We start from the raw sequence: 22178 nt of genomic DNA, 5'->3' as shown, positions 1-22178 counted from the left end.
TTTCTCAATGCAAATGCAAATATTCAATGTTTTACACCTAAATATATCCATGGTTAATGTGATATCTACTCTGGTCATATAGGCTACCTGCCATATTGTAACACCTTACCAATGCACATAATCCCCTTTTACAATTCAGCCAAGAGCATTTCAAGAAAAAAAATATTTGTGACAATGTTTTAATAAACCCACTCAATTTGTATTAGATTCTAAAAAGGTACAATTTCTCCTAAATATATATATATATACTGTATTTCTCATGTTTGTTTCACCCTCCTCTTCAAACAACAACAACAAAAATCCATTTACTGTGCCCTTAATCTGTCGCTCAACACTGACACACATCCCTCATCATGGAAAAGCCTAAGGCAAGTCATATATACTGTATATATATTAGGGGTGTAACGGTTCATGTATTCGTATTGAACCGAAACGGTACGGGCGTCACGGTTCGGTGCATGAATTTACACGGAGAATACACGGTATAAAAATACATACAACTCGTGTGCGGATTAATTAATGTCATGCGCAATTACTGTTAAGTAGCGAGAGTTACGGGAGTTCTTTAGCGACACCTAACGCTAATCTGTAGCCTCGCCTTAGCTCTGAAGCTCTGATTGGCGCCTATGTTTTTTTTGTCAGGTCGTCGGTCGAGTCCGTCAGTCATTAGCAGCACTAAGGTTAGACCCACAAGAGTTAGAGGATCCGCTGGTCTCTTTAAGATCGCAAGTTTAAGAACTTCAGTTACAGTAACGTTAGTACAGACGAAAGAGTTGTGGATAAGATGAAACTGTGTGTCGGCGTTGTTCAGCAGTTGGGTATGTGAGTGGAAAAAATGCTACACATATTCGAAGCCATCACCCAGATGATGTAGGCTACCAATCACTGAAACGAGGGGAAAAAACTTCCCCTGCGCTTCAGCAGCCTTTGGATACACATACAAATAGGGCCAAAACCTATGGCTTAAATTAAATGATTTCGTAATGACAGAAAGCTATGTAAATCGCGTGGTAATTACCTTTATGTTGGGGTAACTTGTAACTTCTCACATGAGGTTCTGGTAGTGTTAAGTGCATAGACAGTAAAATAAAGTGACAACGCTAACCAGGCTAATAAACAAACCATGCTACGGTGAGTTAACGTCAAAGGGCAAAGTCACGTGACTTCTAGTTGTAGTCTGTTTATGAAATGAAAGGAGCAATTTCGTTTTTTTTAAAAAGGCAAAATAGTGTGATATTTTCACAGTTAGTAGGCTAGATTATTACTTTACACACAATAAAAAAAATATTGAGGCAAATTGTAGACCCTTCCATATACAACTAAACACAGATGTTGAAGGTCTTGCTTAAGTGGATTTTTAAAAATCATTTTTCTATGTAATTTGCACTTTCAGAAATAAGAGATGCTGTAGGCCTATTTTCAGTTTTAGAGCTGATTGTCTTATTTTGTTTACAAGTTACAGATGGAGTCTGGGTACTTATTGTACTGTTTAGCCTACATCTTACACACTTCAGGCTGTTGCAGATAGCTCAGGGAAGAGACTGTATGACACTAGGTGGTACAGCCTGAGACATGTACAAAAAAAAATGCTTTCTGCATTTTTGTTTTGCTTTTCCCTCCACTGTACCGAACTCGTACCGAACCGTGATGTCCGAACCGAGGTATGAACCGAACCGTGACTTCTGTGTACCGTTACACCCCTAATATATATATATATAATATGGCAAAGAGCATCTTGAGTTTCATCATATATTCATCATAGTTTCAGCTTTTGCTGTTAGCCATATCCACATGATGTCCATTCATAGTGTATTTGACAAAATAAAATGTAAAAAAGCACACAGTGTAATATTTTCAGTTAAACACCACGTTACTCTGGCCTTCCCTTATATTCAAACTCTGAGATTGATATTGTCGAGTGGAAGAAACTGACCCCACTGTTTTTCTGGAGTTGTGCGTCAGTAAGACTTATGGATAGGAATGTCACAGTTTTTTTTCAGGATGGAACTTTGGCAACATGGATAACTGGCTGAGGCTGAAGTCTCATGAGAATTAATCGCAAAAAGTAAAAAATTTCAAAGGTTTTTCTTAATAACATCAAAATCTTGAGTGTGTGTATCTAGCACGGCATTAATCTTTTATCTTTCTGGAACCCCCCCACAAACACACACACACAAACTCAATTCTTTTTTACGCCTCGTCTCCATCTACCTGGTTAATTTGCGACTCAAGAGTATAGCCCAGGGGCAGCACACCTGCGGGCAGTGAGGGGCGTCCATACCCAGCCCCTCAGTGGAAACTATGCCATCAATCCCGCCATCCTCAACCGTCTTCATCCCCCTCTCCTCCCTTTCCCCCACCTCCTCCACTCTCTCAGGGTGGAAACATGGGCTGGTGCCAAGCGGTCAGTCAAAAGAGGAATGCTCCTCTCCTGCTCCTCCGCTTCTCTCCCAATGTCCTCAGTGTGTGTGTGCACACCTGTCCATGGAGGACCCAAAGACATCGGCATGAAAATGACAGAAGTGTCGCTGAGCACTTCAACTGTGTCATTGCTAGTTACGCGTATGAAACTTTCACTTCATGTGGAGGGAGAGCTTGGGGGAAAGAATTTTCTCAGAAATCAACTTACTGACAAGTTGGGACATTTTCTTTATGGCTTGGCTGAAATTCCAGAAATATGACCAGGGGCCTTTAAATTACTCTGCAAATGTTTAGACCTCTGCAGAATGTCAGCTTAACAACACAATAACCTCTTCACCACAGTGTCCATGTATAGAGCATGCACTTAAATGTGTGTGTAAATATAAAGGTTTATACTCTCATAACAAAGCCCCCCCCCCCCCCCCCCCCCACACACACACACACATACATATACATATATACTTGTGATCTTTTTCATTTTTATGTAGGTTAGTTGGATAATATGCCGGTCTGTGTCCAACTTTGCTTTGTCTGTGTTGGGAGAATGGGAAGCATGCCTCAGACTGTCACTGTTTGTGGGTGTGCTCCTGCATGATTAAGGAAGCTGTAATTGGGACATTGTTGCCGGAATGGCTGGTTACCATAGAGACCTCAGGCAAGGGTGTAACCATGTCTCCCACAGTAGCAAAAAAAAAAAAAAAGATCCCATCTATCTCTGTGAGTGCAGACCTTTCATTTATGTCTACTGTCATTTTATTGTACAGACTGGGAATGCAATTCTATCCAAGTGTGATCTCAAAGTCAGGAGCCCAGTGATTCATATCGCAGTGAGGGAACTGAGATAGTCTGAGTGCTGCTGTCCGACTGCCCGATCTTTTGATTTCTGATGAGTGTCTTTTTTCAAATCCATGTTAGTCCGTACTAAGAGTGGGGGGAGGCAATGAGTCTGTTGTTTCAGGCACAAAATAATCAGAAGAGAATATTGCTTTTGAAGTGTTTTGGTGATTATGGCTAAGGCACGAAGGGATGAGGATCATTTCCATGGGACCTTATTTATGGCTTTATATAAATTCCCATATATAGTGTGTTTAGACTAGCCTAATGGGGAAAGCAGTGTTAACCTAAGATTAAGGACAGATTTAAGGACAGAACAAGGACAGATTTAAGATGCTTGTTCCACAGCCACTGCAGTATTCACTGGGCTTGCAGCCGATGCCACTGGGCTCGTCACCGGGCTCGTCCCTGGAGTTGCTCTCTCCTCTTCGTCATTGTCATCATCATCATCATCATTATCATCATCGTCGTCGTTGTGATCCGGCATGGGCTCTTCCTCGGCCAGCGTCGCGGTGGCCATGGTGACATCAGCGTCGACCTCTCCTTCCCCATTCTCGGACAGCCCGGCCTCCACGCTCAGGAGGGGCTGCCCCTTCTCGTCCAGGGAGTGCACCTCGGCCAGGGGCAGTTCGCCGTCGGGCCCCCCCAGCGATGGCACCTCCACGTGGTCTTCGGGCAGCGCAGCCTCTGCAGCGGCTCCGTCCCGCACCTTTTTGACATTGAAGGTCATGGGCGAGACGCGGAAGGATGAGCTCTTGGCGGTGGGGCTCTTGGGGTGGTTGGGCGTGAAGCTCTTCTTGATCTTCTCGCGACGCTCGGGCGGCACGATCTTGTTGATCTTCTTCTCGATGCTCCGGCGCGAGAAGGCCTTCTTCAGGCTGTCCACCTTCTTCAGGCTGGAGCGTTTCAGTTTCTCGGCCCGCGAGCGCTCCAGACGCTCGGACCCCAGTGACGGCAGGCCGTCGTCGTCGTCGTCGTCCTCCTCCTCCAGGGCCAGCTCACTCGCCGCTTCCCCACGGGGGCTGGACGGGTGGGTCCCGGTGGCTGCCACTGTCCCCACGGCTTCCTCCTCGTCCTCGTCGGAGGTGAGGCTGATGGTCTGTAGGCCCTCCTCGTGGGAGCGGTTGCGGTCAACGCTCGGGGTGGGTGCGTGCGAAGACATGTTCTCCTGCGTATCATGGATAGAAGCAGCGGTGGACGCAGCAGGGTCCTTCGTGAGGAGCATGGAGGGGATCTCATTGTCCTCCTGCAACACATGAGAAAAAGCAGACAGCTGGTTGGGACAGGTTGATGAGAACTGAGGAGGCATTTGCTCCTTTACATCCACAGACTCAGGCTAGTGCTTAAATAACACTGTGACTACACATTTGGCTTTTATCAAGCATTTCAGATTCAGACTACACTCTTAAAACAAATGTGTTCAAAACAACACAACCTGCGTTGTTTTTAAACACATCTCTGTGTCCAGATAGGGACAACACATTAGTTTTAAAGGAACCATTTGTAAGAAATGTATTTCAATGAATCATAAAATGGCCCTGACATGTCACTAAACATTAAGAAATCATGTTCATTTCAAATACTTATATCACTGACAACAGTAGTCCGGCCAGGATATTGTCATTTAAAAAGTGAAGTTACAGCCCTCAACTGATGTTGATGCTGTATTTTGTCATGTCATGTTGCGTTTTGGCCTGATGCACCACCCTCTACCTATCTACTAATCACGATGTCAGTAGTATTTCGGCATCCGGGTTGGCAACCTCGAGTCAGGGGCCAGGGGGAGGGGATACAAGGATACAAGGAAGTTTATTGTCACATGCATATAGTTACTGGATGTAAGAAATGCAGTGAAATTATGTCGGGTGTCAGCCTATTTGTGCATTTATGGGGGGGGGTAAAAATGCAGTAGAAGAGGGGTTTAGTAGATTAAGTGGCAAGGGCTGCATAAGAAAGGTGGGGGAGGATTGGGATTGGGGGGGTGGGCACCAACAAGGAGCACCAAGGAAGAAACCTTGGGCAGATCCACGGCTCAAGGGGCTAACCCAACTGCCAGGGGTCTTGGTGTGTGTGTTGGGGGGATGACAAGGGAGATGGGATAGTGTGCTGTGTATGTGGGGAGAGGGCAGTGTGCAATATGTGTGTTGGAGAAGCTTCCTCATGAGGCAATGTGCTGTGTATTGGGGGGGGGGGGGGCAGTGTACTGCAAGTATGGTGAAGGGACTTACTATTGCAGGCAGAGTACTGTATGTATGATGTATGTGAGTGATGACAGTGAAGATGTGTGTGTGGGCGGGAGGGGAGTGGAGCAGTGACTGTGTGTGTGTGTGTGTGTGGGCAGGTGGGGGCAGTGTGCTGTAAGTATAGGATACACCGCTCTACAGTAATTTGAAAGTGATTGCAGTACCAGTTTTGGCCACAATCTTACATATGGTTCCGTTAGAGTGTAATGTTTAAATAACCACACATTTGGATTTTATGATGCTTGTACACGTGTCATGTCCAAATACAGAGGAAATGATGGTTCTCAAGCTGTGAGTTTCACATGAGTAATGTACAGCATAATAACGGGTTTAAATTTAATTTAATTTCCATCATACTGTAACATTCAGTTATGATTAATGCTGAGAGGGAACGGTTATATGTCAGATTAAATTATGAGATTGTAGGCGTACATTGTTCTGATGTCAAACCACACGATTACAACAACTGCAGACTTGCTTTGTATTGTTTCAACAAAAGAAGTGGGTTTATGACACATTGACAAATGTTCAAGTGCTTCAAATCTTTACATTTCAAGAAAGAATTCTTTGTATGCTATTTGAATGTCTACAAATACACACATAACGCAGGGAACAGGTGTGCAGTTGCACAACCAACTGGTTCTTTCACCATTAACACTGGGGTTATGTCTGAGATAAAGGCTTTGTTCAGCATAACAATAAATTAGTTTATGATCAGAGTACCCTAACAAAAGATTTCAGGGCAGGCACGTAGGCCTACACATGCAAATGTGTGTACTGCTTTCCTGCACAGGCAAATGTGCGTGCACACACACACACACACACACTCACACACACACACTCACACTCACACTCACACACACACACACTCACACACACTCACACACACTCACACACACACTCACACACACACACACACACACACACAATCTGTTTCCATTTAACACGTCTACTTGTATCCAAATAACCACTGAGTTTCAGATGGATGATGTTGTTGCCAAAGGGAAGAATATCCTAAGGAATGTTTGCTATTCTGACAATGTTCTTCTCCCTATCTGCTTTTTTCACTCTCATCCCATCACTCAATTTTCTTTTTTAACACAGTCTACTTATCGATTTAACACTCTTCTCATTTTTCTTCACTAAATTATATTATAACCATATTTAAACAACAGACTGTTGTTAATATGGCTTTTGAACGTTCTTGCTGCTTGCCTCAGTTGTTTCCTGTTAGCTTTGCTACAAGTCCCTGTCTCCACCCCACCACACATCTCACAACAAACAAACATTTCCTGCTTGTTTTATGGCCTGCACAACAGAAAATCCTTTTCACTTCAATCTACCACTAACCATCTTTCTCTCTTCCTTTCACAGATACACACACACACACACACACACACACCACACACACACACACACACACACACACAATCCTTAGTAATTTACTGCAGTTTAGCTTGGAAGGGAGAGCTGGAATGCTTCACATTTAGTACTATAGTCTTGCATAAGCCCAGTTGGGAGGCCGAAAGCTGCATTGAACCATCCACTCGCTCCTAGAGACACAGGGGCATGGTGGAATTGTATTTGCTCCAGAAAGCAAAATCACCCAGGGGATCAACATCTCTGGAATACCTGCAGTAATACCTGCAATCATCTGGCAAATGTCATATGCAAATAATAACAGCTAAGCCACAAAGTTTTCCCATGTATGGAAGTGACAATGTGTATGTTTTTGAGTGTTACCATGAACACAATTATCAGAATGGTATGTCATAAACAACCATGGTTTAAGACAAACTTTAATACCATTCTCTCTTCTGTATTACATTTTTCTCAGGAAAAAAATAATATATATTTTTTAAACAAAATAATGTTCTTTTGTTTTTTGACATATGACAAAAGACATGTTGAGGTGATCTTGAGCAGATCTTGCGTAAAGCAGTGCACAAAAACAGTCATTGACTGTGACGATATGCAGTCATCCTTGCTATGTGGGACAGAAAATTGTAATTGCAGCGTGCCTGTTGTTGCATAAACAGAGGGCAGACGCATCAATAGGGATTTGGACGTAGCTAAGACTGGATTAGCCAGCATGACACGAATCACTCAACATAGCCACAGCTTTACCACCAACTTTACATACCTTTACTGCACAGAGCACCCAACAGGTCTACCATTTTTTTTGCCATCAACAACAAATAAACAGCCCTATCAAATCTACTGTACACCAACAGAGAAGGACTTTGAAAGTCTGTCCAATCTGTTGAATCACAAGGACTAGGTGTTGTAATTTTTGCTCTTGAAAATAATTACAAATCTTGAAAATAGATTACAAGAGGCAACACATATACCGCACAGATGCAATTTGGGCAATGGTAACAAGTGTTTGGATGGAATGAGAACCTATTCAAGGTTCTATCCTTAAACATACTCAAAAACCCAACTTTTCTTATCATCCACATAATTTTATTACAGCAAAATTAAATTATGGTTTGTGAAATACCTAACCATAACTTGTCACATTCTTGTCTGTAATGAGTTGTATTTGGTTAACCTTATCGCTCGTTGAATTATTCTATCATGTCTTGATTCATTCAACTGTAACCCAAAACCACACAAGCTTTTGGCCGAATACTCGATCGCATATTTCCTCACAGTCACATGAATGTGTTTAATCAGAATGTGACAACAGACAATGCAAATCAGTTAGACATGTAAAAGACACACCCAAACAGACAGAGACTACTGCACATCATTCAGGTTCCATGAGGCTGAATCATTTTTTAGGTTGAAGTTTGAGGATGTTATGATACCATCTTTCCACCTGACCTAACTCATGCACCATAAGATCATCTCATCATGGTTTCATCTTATCTAACTTATTTGAAGATTACATTAAAAATAAGCCTTTACAGAGTAAGATTGAGGAGGTTCATTTCTGTATTGCTCACATGATTAAGAACAAGAGAAATGAGAGAGCCATCAAAGTGAGGCTTTATGGCAGAGAAGATAGCGTCTTGATTGGTGAAGCCAGAAGCACTGTGTTATGCTAGGGCCAAGGAAAGATCGTATCACCACGTGTGCTACCATCGCCACACATAATCTGATTCCCATCTAACTTCTCGACTGAGATAAGGCTAAAAGATGGCAGAAAAGGAAGGGGTGGAGAATGAGATCAAAAGAGTGAGAAAGAAGAGAGTAGGAGAGAGAGAGAGAAAGTGAGAGAATGTGTGAGTGATGTAAGAGGTCCATGCCTTTGGCCACAATGCTGTGAAATTGTACTCCATGTAATTACCGTGCCCCATGATAGGCCTCCAAACTTATTAGAGTGGAAACATCACTGAAGTGTCAGCAACGAGGAAAGAGGGGGAACTTTGTGCATGTCCTTGTGTGTGTGTGTGTTTGAGAGAGAGAAGGAAAGAGAGAGTGTGTGTGTGTGTGTGTGAGAGAAAGAGAGTGTGTGTGTGTGTTCAATTTGTTGTGGAAATTGGGGTACAAAAAGAGGCGGCATCAGGGTAGAAGGGAGTGGGAGTCCCCAGGAGTGAAAGTTCCTACATGGTGGAGTGCTTCATATCAGAATGATAACAGGAAGCACATTGTACTGCAAGACAGAAGGAAAGGTTACTGAGGACTAAACAGTCACTAACAAAATATTGTCTGTTGAGCCTGGTATTTGTGAATCATGACACTGCCATGAATACTATCACATAGTGGAGAGTGTTGATGGAGTCAGTAACATAATATGATAGTTGTGACATTGTGTTCATGAACTACTCTTTGCGATTTGCATTTTGATTGTGCTGAATCCATTCACAAATACTTACATTCCTTCACTCAGATAGTAGTCTAATTGTTTGTGAATATCCACATATCTGGATGGTTGCTAAGCTTTTAGTGAAGGTTTTCATTGCCCAACGAATGCGTGCATGCATGAATGCTATGCATAAAAAGATAATGTGTTTGCATCACTGGGTCAGACTGTGTGCGCGCTAGTGTCCACGTGTGCGTGTGTGCATGTGTGTGTGTGCGTATGTGTGTGTGTGTGTGTGTCTCAGGTGTATGATGGTAACATTAACTACGCCCTGCAGGGCCTGCGTCCCCTCCCTGGACACACCCATCCTGGTGGTAACCCATCTGACCGCCCCTATTCAGCCTGTTTCCCCTCCCTGGACACACCCATCCTGGTGGTAACCCATCTGACCGCCCCTATTCAGCCGGGTCTCCTCCAGTGCCGTCACCACTCCAGTTGTGTAATTCTATCTGAGGGGTAATCACCACACTCAGACATCTGCAGAGCTCTACCCCCCCCCCCATCTCCCCACTCTATTTGTCCTTTTTTTTCTCTAGATGTGTTTACAGTTAATGGCCAGAGGCTGGGTAGGGATACAGACTACAGTCAGTCACTTGGCTGGTAGCGCTGCTTTAAACGGACTATCTGATCAACAGATGATGTTGAGTGAGTGCTGTTAGCGTATGATCATGGCTGTCCTGATTGTGCTTATCGTCCACAAGTGCATACAACTCAATGCCCGAGCACTTAGAACGCAGGATAATGTTCAGAGGCTAAACCAGGTCATCGACGGAGAATCCTGCCATCTGAGCCAAGCTTCCCTCCCCTTTTGGTGTGCTTCAGGCGAGAACCAGGTAGCTAAACCTGGGGTTGCATTTCTTCCAGAATCCAGATACTTTTATAGGCATTTGTTCAATTTCTGGTTACAAACAAGCCACAAAGGAGCGAGGTGTCACTTTGTTGTTTCGACATGCTCCGCCAAAAGCGGCCATGCCATTGATGATTAGTCATTGGTATCAATGCCAAAATGGCTTTCAAGTATCCTCCTCTAACCATTGTAATAAACGGCAGGAAGTATAGTGTTTTCTTAATAGCTCTAATCATGATAAGGCAGTTTGTCTTTGAATGAGCTCAGAGAAAAGTACAGTAGACCAGTCTGAAACTAGAACTCAGGATATTATTGGTTGAGAGTTGTCCTGTGGGAATGCGTGTGATAAACATCTCGGTGGACACACAACTGTGAGATGTCCAGAGATGTCCAGAGATGTAGAATTGTTATGTCAGTGGATGTGTCTGCTTGAACAGTGCTTGAGTGTGCACTGAGCCTACTGCGTGGTAGCGAGGGACAAGTAGTGGTCTTAAAGATGCCGTCAGTGACTCTGGATGACATCACAGCTGATATTTAAACCAATCACCAACAAAACAACAGAGAGAGAACTCCTCTGCATTCACCATCTGATTGGCTGCTACGGTTTGGCTATGTTTGTTTCCACTTTATTTGTTTCCAGTTCACAGAGCCATGGCTGTGTACAAAAGCTGTTTTTTTTTAACAGGGCTCTCACAAAATGGAGAGCTAGTGGATCATGAGGAGACATTCTCTTGATGTGGCAAAAAGTGGTACGGGTTCAAAATCGCGTAGAATGGTTGACGGTACCGTTAAATGTGATAGTGCCGTCTACATCACATTTTCACTTCACCTCCTCTCCTACTGTCCTCTCTTAATCACTGTTCTCTCTCTCTCTCTCTCTCTACCTCTCTCTCTCTCTACCTCTCTCTCTCTCTCTACCTCCCTTGGTGTCATATCACATCCTCATGTCCTGGGAAAATAACAAACTCAAAACTCTTCCCAAGGAAATTTGACTGAAAACAGACTAGGGATTCATCTGCATGTTCTCTGATTAAGCACAGAGCTTGTGTATTTGTGTGTGCTTGCGTGTGTATCTGTGTTTGTGAAAGGGAGATTACTTGTATGGGTGTACTGTATGTGTGTGTGTGTGTGCGTGAGAGAGAGAAAGAGAGAGAGAATGTTCACAGAGCTTAACTGTTTATGTGCAACTCTGTATGCATGTCTGTGTGTGTATGACAGTGTGTATGACTCTGTGTGTGTATGTGTGTGTGTGTCTCATCTTTGTTCATGTTTGTGCACGGCATTGATAGCGGTTGTACAGTATAAGTGCGTGTGGATGGATTGGGTGGAGTTATGCAGCCCTTTACTGCTGCGTGTTCAGCCCATCGGCCATATAGGAAGGAAGAAGCTGCCCTCACCCTGCCATGGATCCAGCTGACACGTGATACCGTGCGCTCGTCACATCTCAGCCCCCCACACCCCTCTACCATTTATCTAGCATGTGACATGGGTCCATGGCCTCACACACACACACACACACACACACACACAAACACACACACACGCAAACACACAGAACAGCAGTGAACAAAAACAATAACATGATCTCTCCTCTTGCTGGTGCCCCTTGATGGATGGCATGAGTTCAGAGACTGACTGGCGACCCTCCCAGATGGAAAGTGAAGCCCAATTGGCCTCTGTTTGCATATGGCTGAGACAATACCCAATTCAACACTTTATCTAAAGTTCACATCGGCAGTCTCTCTCTCTCTCTCTCTCTCTCTCTCTCTCTCTCTCTCTCTGGGCATCTGCAGGACCCCCTTTAACAAACACAACCCCAGCCAGTGACACCGTCTAGAGGCCCTGAATGTACCACATGCTGACATAGCCTCATCAAAGGCCACATATTTGCTTTATTGTAGGCCGAAATATGCATGCCATTGCCCTTCCTCTGTTCTTAGAATGCATTGTAAGTCCATTACTAGTGAACATGAGAGTGGGGTCCTGGAAATAAATACTACTGCAGGAATGGACAGACTCCCTTTGGCTTCAGCTTCAGAGGCTTTTGGTAGTGCTGAGATTGGGGTGAAAGGCTCGCTGCTGCTCTTGTGTCCTGGACTGGGGATGGAGATGCATGTTCTGTGATTTTGGAGCAAGGCCAAAAAAGGTAGTGTTTCCCCCACTCTGCGAGCGCATCGCTAGCGGACCTTGAGGGTGTCTGGCTGCCTGCCTGTGTTAATCACATGAGTCATTTTCTTAGAAGACCCCCTACTCCCAGCCTTCAATTAGGTGGATCTATGCAGCTTTAGTTGAGTCAACACCTGCACAGCTTGCATGGATGAACTGCTCCTCTGTACTTTAGTGTGTGTGCGTGTGCGTGTCTACTCACCTCCTACTTAACCTCTGACCTTTAACTCCTGACTTCTGAGAATTAACAGTTTTGCCAGAAATATCCCTTAAGCATAAGTCTTAAGACTTATTAAATCAGTCTTGTACTATGTTTATGTTATGGTAATGCTTTATACTATGCTTTATAACAATCTATTTACCCCAATATGTTACCTTTGGTTTATTACAATGAAGCAAGTGTTTTGCTTGCGTTAACTACACTTTGGTTAATGATAGTTGAGGTGAACCTTAATGGAAACTATTTACAGTGAATACAGTTTATGTTGACACTAGTCTGGCAGAAGGCATTTGTGTGTTTGTGTGTGTGTACAGTATGTGTGTATGTGTGTGAGAAAGAGAGTGTAGCCTATGTGTGTGTTTGTCAAGGGTTTGAATGCATTTGTCTGTATTTGTTTTTTGCGTGGGGTGGTGCCGCTTTGGAGGGAAAAACTTGTCAAACCTGAAAGTGCCTTGTAACAGAGAGAGCCCCAGGCACACACCAGCACTAATGCTCCACTCCCAGATTTGTTTTCTATTTGTTCCCACCATCTCCTCTCGTCTCCCTTTTATTCCATCTTGTCTTGTCACATCAGTTTATCTTGTCACCTCAGTTTATCGACTTGCTTTATCCCTTGTTTCCATTTTTCATCTCTTCCATTTTTCATCGTCATCTTCCCTAAGCTTCACACTCCTCCCCCAAAGCTCTCTTCCCCTCCTTTATATATTTCTGTCTTTCTGTCTTTTTTCAGTTCTGTCCTCTCTAAGCATCTGTTTTTTTCCCAGGTTTAAGTTGACCCTTGTTCTCTTTTCACCGTGTTTTAACATGCTGTCCGCCTCTGCTTCTCTGCAGGGTGGAGCGTGATTGGCTGATTATCTAAGACATGGTCCTGAGCTGGAGGAGAACAATGAGAAGAATAGGGAGAGAGAGAGAGATAGGGGGGGGGGCATTCTTCACTCCGGCCTCCTTGGAGAGAGATATGGGAGTAGTTTCCCTCCATCTAAACACACCTGAATACATTCCTCCCACTCAGTCACCACTGCCTCTCAGGCTTCAGCCAAACCACCTGCTCTTTCTCTCCTTTTCTCCTTCTCTCTCTTTCTCTCCTTTTCTCCTTCTCTCTCTTTCTCTCCTTTTCTCCTTCTCTCTCTTTCTCTCCTTTTCTCCTTCTCTCTCTTTCTCTCCTTTTCTCCTTCTCTCTCTTTCTCTCCTTTTCTCCTTCTCTCTCTTTCTCTCCTTTTCTCCTCTCTCTTTCTCTCCTTTTCTCCTTCTCTCTCTCTTTCTCGTCCTCCCCCCTCTCGTTCTGTGCTCTAGGACGAAGGACAGAGTTGAGGGAGGGAAACTTATCGCCTGTAGTCAGTTGCCTGAAACCTCCTGTAAATCAATGACTTCATGCCTTGCTTAACTAACAGCCTGTGAGGTGTAACTGTTGCGAAATATCTATACAAGACATCAGGTATCAGGTTCCTGGCATTCTTTTCTTTTTTAGTTTCTTTCTTTTGTTGTAAAAATGTCTTCATATGTCTGAATGCACCTAAAACAAGGTACAAATTGGACCACTCTATTCTATACACATTTGCATAAACACATATGCATTGTGACTGATATTGCTCCTGTCTTGTCTTGGATGTCTGTACCATTATTACTCATTCCTCATTCCACTATTGCTCTTGCCTTTGATGTTTGTACCATTATGATTTACTTTTTATTCCTCAATTCACTGCTGCTCTTGTGTCTGTATGTACGTATGTATGTATGTATGTATGTATGTATGTATGTATGTATGTATGTATGTATGTATGTATGTATGTGGTACTGTTGTCCTTCTTTGTTTCCCCATTCTGTAAGTGACTTTGGGTCTTTGAAAAATACAAATAAAATTAATTATAAATTAATTCATTATTATTATTATTATTATATGGGTGTGCTACATGGCCTACACGATTTAAAGATAAAGATAAAATAGCATTCTGTATAAATCTATGGATAAGGGGAAAAATAGAATAATTAAGATTTGTGTAGATAGTGTACATTTCTGTCTGTTTACATGATCTAGTCCATTCTGCAAAAAAAAAAAAAAAAAAAACGCATGTAAGTTAACTAGAATGTGGTGTATAGTGGGTCTGCGAACTTTAATATTTAAATCAGGACAAGCTCAAATTTTGGCAATGCACTTAAAGCAACATCAAAGAGTTTTTTGTACCTTAAAATAATGTTTCCAAAATCGTTTCAGTGGTTCATCAACTCATAACAGGGTGAACGGCACTTTCTGCATTCGCTTCACGGCCCTCTATCGGCTATAACCGCACTATGTAAGTTTGGCAGATCGGGTAGCGGATCTGTAGTTCGATGGAATGAGACATGAGAAACTATAAATTTGACTTGCATCTGATGTCGCAATACATCATACTTTCATAAAATCATGCAACATGTTCTACCTTGTCTGTGGACATTGTTATTTGCAAAGCCGGTGCTGGATAAACAAATGGTGCGTGTGACAGAGGAAAAGTTCTTTGGTGTTGCTTTAATGTAATCTACAAAGAACAGCAGTGCTAATCAAGATACCCTGGAATTCCTGGAAAGTCTTTGCACAGAGCTGGGATACAATGGGATACATACATTTGCACAGAGCTGGGATATAATGTTTGCATGATGCTGCAGGCACTGCCACAGTTTGTCTATGCAAATAACCATTAAATGAGCAGATGTGTCTCAATTGTTTTTTAGGTAGAAAAGGGAGGATATTTCACCCAATCCACTGTACACTGTTTGGAATTTGACCAATTGTTACTAAAGAGATGTTTTATTTAGCCTATGTTGAGGTATGTAGAAGAATGTCAGAACCCCTGAAGCACTGTGACAACATATTGTTTACAAAAAGTTTTTACAGCAACAGTGAACATTGTCCATTTCAGATGAATGTGCTTTGTGGCAAAAATACATTTCACAGTGATAATGTGAGATGGAATGGAATGCTTGTTTTGTTTTGTGATATAATTCGCTTTGTTTTGCTATCGGGCGTGTTCCCATACAGAACGATTGCAGCTGGATGTGCTGTGATTGGGCAACGATTCTCAAGGCCTTCCTGGCCGTTGTGACCGCAGCGATTAGACATCCCGTAAACAAGAGGTTATCACACCACTTCCCTTCTCATCCCACCCTTTCTGCTGCTCAATCCTCGGCGAGTCACACTCTCTCAGGCTCACTCGCTCGCTGCACGATGATAGCTGATGTCAGCTACTGTCATCACATAGTCGTTTAGAGACCACTATTAAGCTGGCATGTCCACTAACATGCCGTACAAAAGCAATGGCAAAGAGCTATAAATATGAAAGACATTTAAAAGATAAGTAGCAAATAGCATAAATTGCATGAATAGCAAAATTAATATTTGAATTAACAAGTGTGAAAGTTAAAGTGGATACTGGGAAAGAAAGATGTTGCTAAGATGAAGGTAACACTGCTATTGAACATGACAAAGGACTTATCAGCTTGTGGTAGATGAAGGCTGATATGCCAACCATCAAATTCCTCTTCACAACAAATATGGCTATTCAATCAATCAGACCCAGCTTTTGTGCGATGCTGATTATGCCACAACAACAGAGCGGCAGCCTCTGTTTTCTCTATCTTTTCACCAACGGGCAGGAAATGCCACACAGCGGCAGCCTCTGTTTTCTCTATCTTTTCACCAACGGGCAGGAAACGCCACAGAGCTGGCCGCTGGCCGTGACCTATTATGCCCAAGTGAGACCCGGTGGCTTCGGGGGGATAAACAACCCTGGCCCTGCGCTGGAATCTCCTCTCAGCGTTTTTAGGCGGAGATGGTGGTTGTAGCTGGGGGACGGCGGGGGTGTGGGCACTGAGTACACAGGAAGAGCACTGAAGCACAGACACAAACAAACACGGTCTAATTGCAGCAATTAAGCTCCTCTTTCCCCTCCTCTCCTGCTCGTTAGCGCTCGTTAAGGGGAGAGAGCCAGTGAAGCGGCAGAGGACTGTCAGGCCTCCGTGCGTTAGCCCACGTGTTTTTTTTACCTGTTTCGTTTTTCTCTCTGCACGGCCGCCACGGCCACTGCTGCTGCTGTTCCGCCTCAGAAAGCTTGAACAGTGTGGCGAGTGTGTTCCAACTCACCCCGACGTGAGGGAATACAGCCAAGCTCCCCTTTTAGGGCCAGCATTGCCAGGAAAAACAACAACAAAGCACTTTTTCTTCAGTGTTAGCCAGATGTGCTAACCGTAAACAGCACATCCTCATGCATTACCTGAGGTTTATGAAATATTTTCTGACACGGTTAGCAATGAATCTTTGTTATTTTCTTTTCACCGTGACTCTATATTCCTCACGCAACTCCTTTCCTTAAAAGCAAGCAGGTGAAGCGTACACCACAGAAGATTAGTAATTTCAGCATGGGGTGTGAGTGAAAGAAAGAATGTGTGCGGAGAGGGGCAACACAACACCAGACATGAAACAGATCCAGATTTTTAAGGGGGAGGTGGGGGTTCAGAATGTATTGACTAGGAGCTGAGCAGACTTCATTCTCTACGTTCTATGACATCCATGTATCTATCGCCTTTGGATTTGACCTGACCTCTCGCTACCATTCAAAAGTGCACGGTGAGACCGCACCTCTCCAGCAACCCACGCAGCATACGAAGAAAGGCACTTTGAAATAGCCAGGAGGGTCTCTCCCTGCAGCCCAATCCTAAGCTGGTGTATCTATTGCCTGCAGGAACAGCTGGCCACAGCTCAGAAGCAGAGAGGCCAAGAAGCAGAGTATTAAAATTCAGGAGATGTTCTAAATCAAACTGTTATAACTCTGTTATCACTGAATCTTAGCATTATATTAAGTCTTAGCAATATTATAAGATGTGACGTTTCTCATTCATCATAGGTGACTAGATGTGAGTAGTGCCAAAAGGTTAATTCTTGTTCGCATATGGACCTCAGACAAAAAGAGAACTGCCAAACATAATTAGACCAGTAGTTGGTTGTTTTTGGTTCTTGTTTCAGTTTTTTTGGCTTCAACTTGTGTCTCCCTCCTGGCTGTAACTTTTAGGGGAATCTATGGTGGGGGCAAGTGTAAATGTTTTTGAAACTGGCCCATGTGAGCCTAATCAACACGCGCAGTGTACTACAAAGCATCAGGAGCATTCCTGTCGCCTTAGCGATGGGGTTGTTATGGGCTTTTACATCCACATGACATCATCACCCTGGGCTGCACATTTTAAGAATCAAGGCAAGAATGCTCTCTTCATACCTTCACACTGGTGTGACGACCAAACGGCAAGAACAACAGCTGGTTTGGAAACACTGCAGGTTCAAAAATGTTCTAAATACTCTGGAAAATGTCTTCCAGCTGAAAAGCTCTGTTTTGAAGCTACATCATTTTCACATGGCCTGATGAACACTGAGAGAAATTTCAGGCAGAACTCATGTCTTCCCCATCCAGCCATGGCTTTCATTAAAAGCAATTTCTGCCAACATCAATTGGTCATAAACTCCATTTTAGTTTTAGGAGGGGAAAATACTTCTTATAGTGTCACTCTCAATGGAAAAAACTGATATGGTTTTAAACTTGAGTGGAGCTCCCCATCAAGAACCAATTAACCACTGAGAACTGATCCAAAGCAAGTTTTTTTTGTTTTTTTCTAGCTCACAAAGGCCCCCGTTGTCTTGGTGATTGGTGAGGGCGGTGGTGGTGGTGGTAGTGGTGGGGCACCATTTCCAGAAAAGTGAGTAACACAAACCCTCCCCACGCACCAGCCTCCTGAAAACCTGAATCTGCAAGCAGAGGGTGAAGCAGACACCATTCACATTGTCTAAACCTGCTATCAGCTAGCTTCAGGGCAATCAGATTATATGCGAAGCTAAGAGCACAGGCCTGAGATGGGAGCTAAGTCAACAGGAGCCGCCCTTAAGATTAGGGAGGGGCACCGAGCACACACTGTGCCTCCCTTAGGATACACACAAACGGCCCAAAGGTGACTTGGCTTTGATTAAAGGGCCCGCCCTTTTCACTGGCAAATGCAGCCAGGCGAGTTTGATTCGATTTGGCGTGTTGGTTGGTTGCGTGGCGAGGCTTAGTGTTTTTTGGGGGGGTTGGCTGCTGGTTGCTTTCATTTGTGCTGGTGCACAGAAGTGGTGTTAACATTGTTAAGCTCATGGGCAAACAGGCGTAGGTGAGATTTCAGGGTGGGTCAAGAGGCGGCTGAACTTGTGTCCGTTTCTCACACGCTTGTGTGCATGTGTACAAACACACACTGAGATAGGAGTGAGAGATATGAGCAAACACACACACACACACACAACTAGTGTCAGACAATATAGCTCACTGGTCAGAAATCTATATTCAACATGCACTTTTCCAAACCACTTTACACACACACACACACACTCATGCACATAGACACACACACACACACACACACAGGTACTTGCAGAGACTTGCTCTATTTCCCCCCCAATTTTCAAGCCATATGCTATATCTATATCCTCCAGTTACACCTTTGAGCCATGCACACCAAGACATGCATGCATACCTGTGTGCACACAAAACCTGCACAGGGCATGCACGTATACCGACCCCCTCATATATATGGATGCACCCAGTCAGGCATTTTTACACCCAGTCACACCCTTTATCACACAGACCCTCAACCAGTTTATGGCTGAATGCACACAGTTACGCATGCATAACACCCCTATTATTCAAACAGAGATAGATCCACGTCCCCTATCCTACCCCCTCCCCCCCCCCCACCCACCCACACACACACACATGCACACACACACAAACACACCAGCTCACACCCTCAATATCCACCTGCATGACACCCCTATTATACCTAATAGACAAACTCAGAGATAGATACACAGAGACACACACCTGGAAAATTAGCACTTTGAAGTGGTTCCTCTTGAGCAGGTGAGCGTGGTTGGCCTCCAGCCGCTTCACCTGGACGCCCTGCCGGTCCAGTCTCTCGCGCACCTCCTTGACGTATCCGCCGGTCTTGCGTGAGCGCTCCAGGAGCTTGCTGACGCTGTTGGCCGTGCTGCTGTGGCTCCTGGCCAGCCGCGTCACGTCGCCCTGGACGGCGCGCACGACCGCCTCCAACTCGGCGTGCCGCTTCTCGGAGCGCCGCTGGTTCTCCTGCACCGACTCCATCATGACCACCAGCTTGTCCAGCAGCGCCACCACCGTGATGGCGCTCACCTGCCCGCCACCGGGCGATCCGGGGCTCCCGGGGGACGGCGGCATCTTGAAGCCCAGGCGTGAGAGCGTGCTGGCTGGGGACGAGGGCGCCGAGCTGGGGCTGAAGCTGGGGATGAGCAGCGGCGGCTCCTGGCCATCCTGAGGAGGAGGAGGAGGAGGAGGAGGAGGAGAGGCGTTGGCTACCCTGGAGGAAGAAGGCATGTTGGCAGGCAGCGTGGCGGAGCTGCGTGCCTCGGCACGGGTGGAGTCTTCGCCCATCCTGGTGCAGGTGGCTGTGGGATCCTTGTGTATTTGCACGCACGTGTGTGTGTGTGTGTGTGTGCGTGCGTGTGTGTGTGTGTGTAGAGCTCCGCAGGAGTGGCTGACAGGGAGGAGGAAGAGAAGGGCTGGAGAGCTTGCAGAAGCCTGGCTTGGAGAAGCACTCTCTCTTTTATAGGCCTTCCACCCGTCAGAGTTTCCACCAGTTGAAGGCCTTTTTTTGGGGAGGGGTCACTCCAAGTCCTCCCAAGTCCAAGTTCTTGTAAAGTACTGACAGCAAGTTTTCAGCTTCTGTGATAAATCTCTCTGTGTCTGTGTCTCTCTCACTCTCACTCTCTCTCCTTCACTCTCCCTCCCTCTCTCTCTGACGCTCGCTGCTCTCTCTTTCTCTCTCTCTGTCCGTGTGGATTCTCTCGCTCAATAACATTCCCAAACACTGCACTTAAAGCCTACCCACACACACCCACTGGGAGGAGTCTGGTTGCCATGGATTCTGGCCCAACCCAGAGAGAGAGAGTGTGTGTGTCTGTGTGTGTATGTGAAAGAGTGAGAGAGAGAGAGAGAGTATGTGCATGCCTGTGTGTGTATGTGAAAGAGAGAGTGTATGTATGTGTGTCTGTATGTGTGAGAGAGAGAGAGTGTGTGTGTGTGTGTGTTTTCACAAACATGAGGCTGTGAGTATGAGTATGTAGGTGTGAGGTTTACACGTGAGTGTAACAGGGTTCATGGTCCAGTGGCTTCCTAAAAGTGTGAACTAGTGTGTGCTGTTTGAGTAAGCATGGCCAATGTCTTTATATGTGGGTTAGTATGTAGTGTGTGCTGTTTGAGTAAGCATGGCCAATGTCTTTATATGTGGGTTAGTATGTAATGTGTGCTGTTTGAGTAAGCATGGCCAATGTCTTTATATGTGGGTTAGTATGTAATGTGTGCTGTTTGAGTAAGCATGGCCAATGTCTTTATATGTGGGTTAGTATGTAGTGTACATTTGATGGATGGCAATATGGATATTAATCTTTGCATTTGTCTTTTTAAGAGTTATGGTTAGATAGAGAGAAGAATAATTTTGTTTTTCAGAGCTGTCCCTTTACCTCTTGTTTTCCTGTGCTGTGACTTGAGGAAAAGTGACATGGGGAAATGTGAAAAACCAGCGTTTGAACAATGAGCTCATCTGTACCCCTGGACCTGAGCCAGAATACACACACACACACACACACACACACACACAACACACACACACAGAGACACACTCACTCGAACAGCACCCCCCCAAAAAAAAAACACAAAGCGCGGCCGCGCACGCACGCACGCACACACACACACACACTAAAGGTAAAGGTGGAGTTTCAGTGGAACACAGAGTTATTTCAAGCATTTTTGGCAGTGAAGATGCAGGTGTTTTTTCACTCGAGAGAGAGAGAGAGAGAGAGAGAGAGAGAGAGAGAGAGAGAGAGATCATCCCTTCACTTTAAACTATAACCACATTACCACACTGCAATCATGAAATATGAGATCAGCATACATCTTACCAAAATAGGTTACATAACCGTACGTGTGTGTGTGTGTGTGTGTGTGTGTCTGTGTGTGTGTGTGTGTGTCTTTGTGTGTGTGTCTTTGTGTGTCTTTAAGTTATGTGCTGTAATCAATACAACATTGCAGCTGCTTCTTAGTTGGCCATTTTGATTCCGTCATATATCTGTGTTTTCCTCATTGTTTCATGTTCATACAGACCAGCAATCTTCTCTGCCCATGTGGCACTACGTACCCACTCCTTGTCTAGCTCTCACTCTCTCTGTACAAGCCCTCCTCTGTCCTCCTCTCCTTTCCCCAGTACACACACATAAGAACACACACACAGAAACAGAAGAATAATGTGGCTAAGGTTTCCTTTGTTATTCTGAAGGCTCCCATAGGTCAGTGCCCCTGGTGCATGCTCTCACACAAACATGTGCTCTCTCTCTCTCTCTCTCACACACACACACACACACACACACACACACAGGGAGGGAGACAGACAGAGGGACAAAGTAAAGGCTAATGTTTCCTTTGTTTTTGAGAGGTCTTGCTGAGGTCACTGTGCTCATCCTGTGATGAGAATGTGGATAAAAAAGGAAGAGACCCTCACCCACTTGACCTTCGTCCACCCACCCGCTTCTGCACCCGCTTCTCTCTCTCTCTCCCTCTC

At 44.6% G+C, this 22178-nt stretch overlaps 1 protein-coding gene across 1 annotated transcript; it reads right to left on the bottom strand.

Annotated features, from left to right (window-relative positions):
• Window positions 1–1709: 1709 nt before the first annotated feature.
• On the bottom strand, window positions 1710–20408 carry cavin2a (caveolae associated protein 2a). The gene is made up of 2 exons (XM_076264438.1): window positions 19412–20408; window positions 1710–4501 (listed from the first exon to the last, which is right to left on the bottom strand). The coding sequence occupies exons 1-2, from the start codon at window positions 19994–19996 to the stop codon at window positions 3584–3586; spliced, it is 1503 nt and encodes a 500-aa protein (XP_076120553.1). The 5' UTR covers window positions 19997–20408; the 3' UTR covers window positions 1710–3583.
• Between the last annotated feature and the right edge of the window lie 1770 nt (window positions 20409–22178).

This window comes from Alosa pseudoharengus, unplaced genomic scaffold, assembly GCF_046254945.1.
Source record: "Alosa pseudoharengus isolate Yale_2024_CS ecotype anadromous, Long Island Sound unplaced genomic scaffold, YU_APseudo_1.1 YU_APseudo_1.1_scf_3, whole genome shotgun sequence".
NCBI classification, from domain to species: Eukaryota; Metazoa; Chordata; class Actinopteri; order Clupeiformes; family Clupeidae; genus Alosa; species Alosa pseudoharengus.
This window is presented reverse-complemented; position numbering and strand designations above follow the sequence as displayed.

Bases quoted from the DNA above. Each gene is read 5' to 3' on its own strand.
- cavin2a (XM_076264438.1), bottom strand. From the start codon at position 19,996: ATGGGCGAAGACTCCACCCGTGCCGAGGCACGCAGCTCCGCCACGCTG. The intron at 4,502-19,411 runs GTGTGTGTCTCT...CATGTGTTGCAG, and splicing joins TCAAAGTGCTAATTTTCCAG to GAGGACAATGAGATCCCCTC.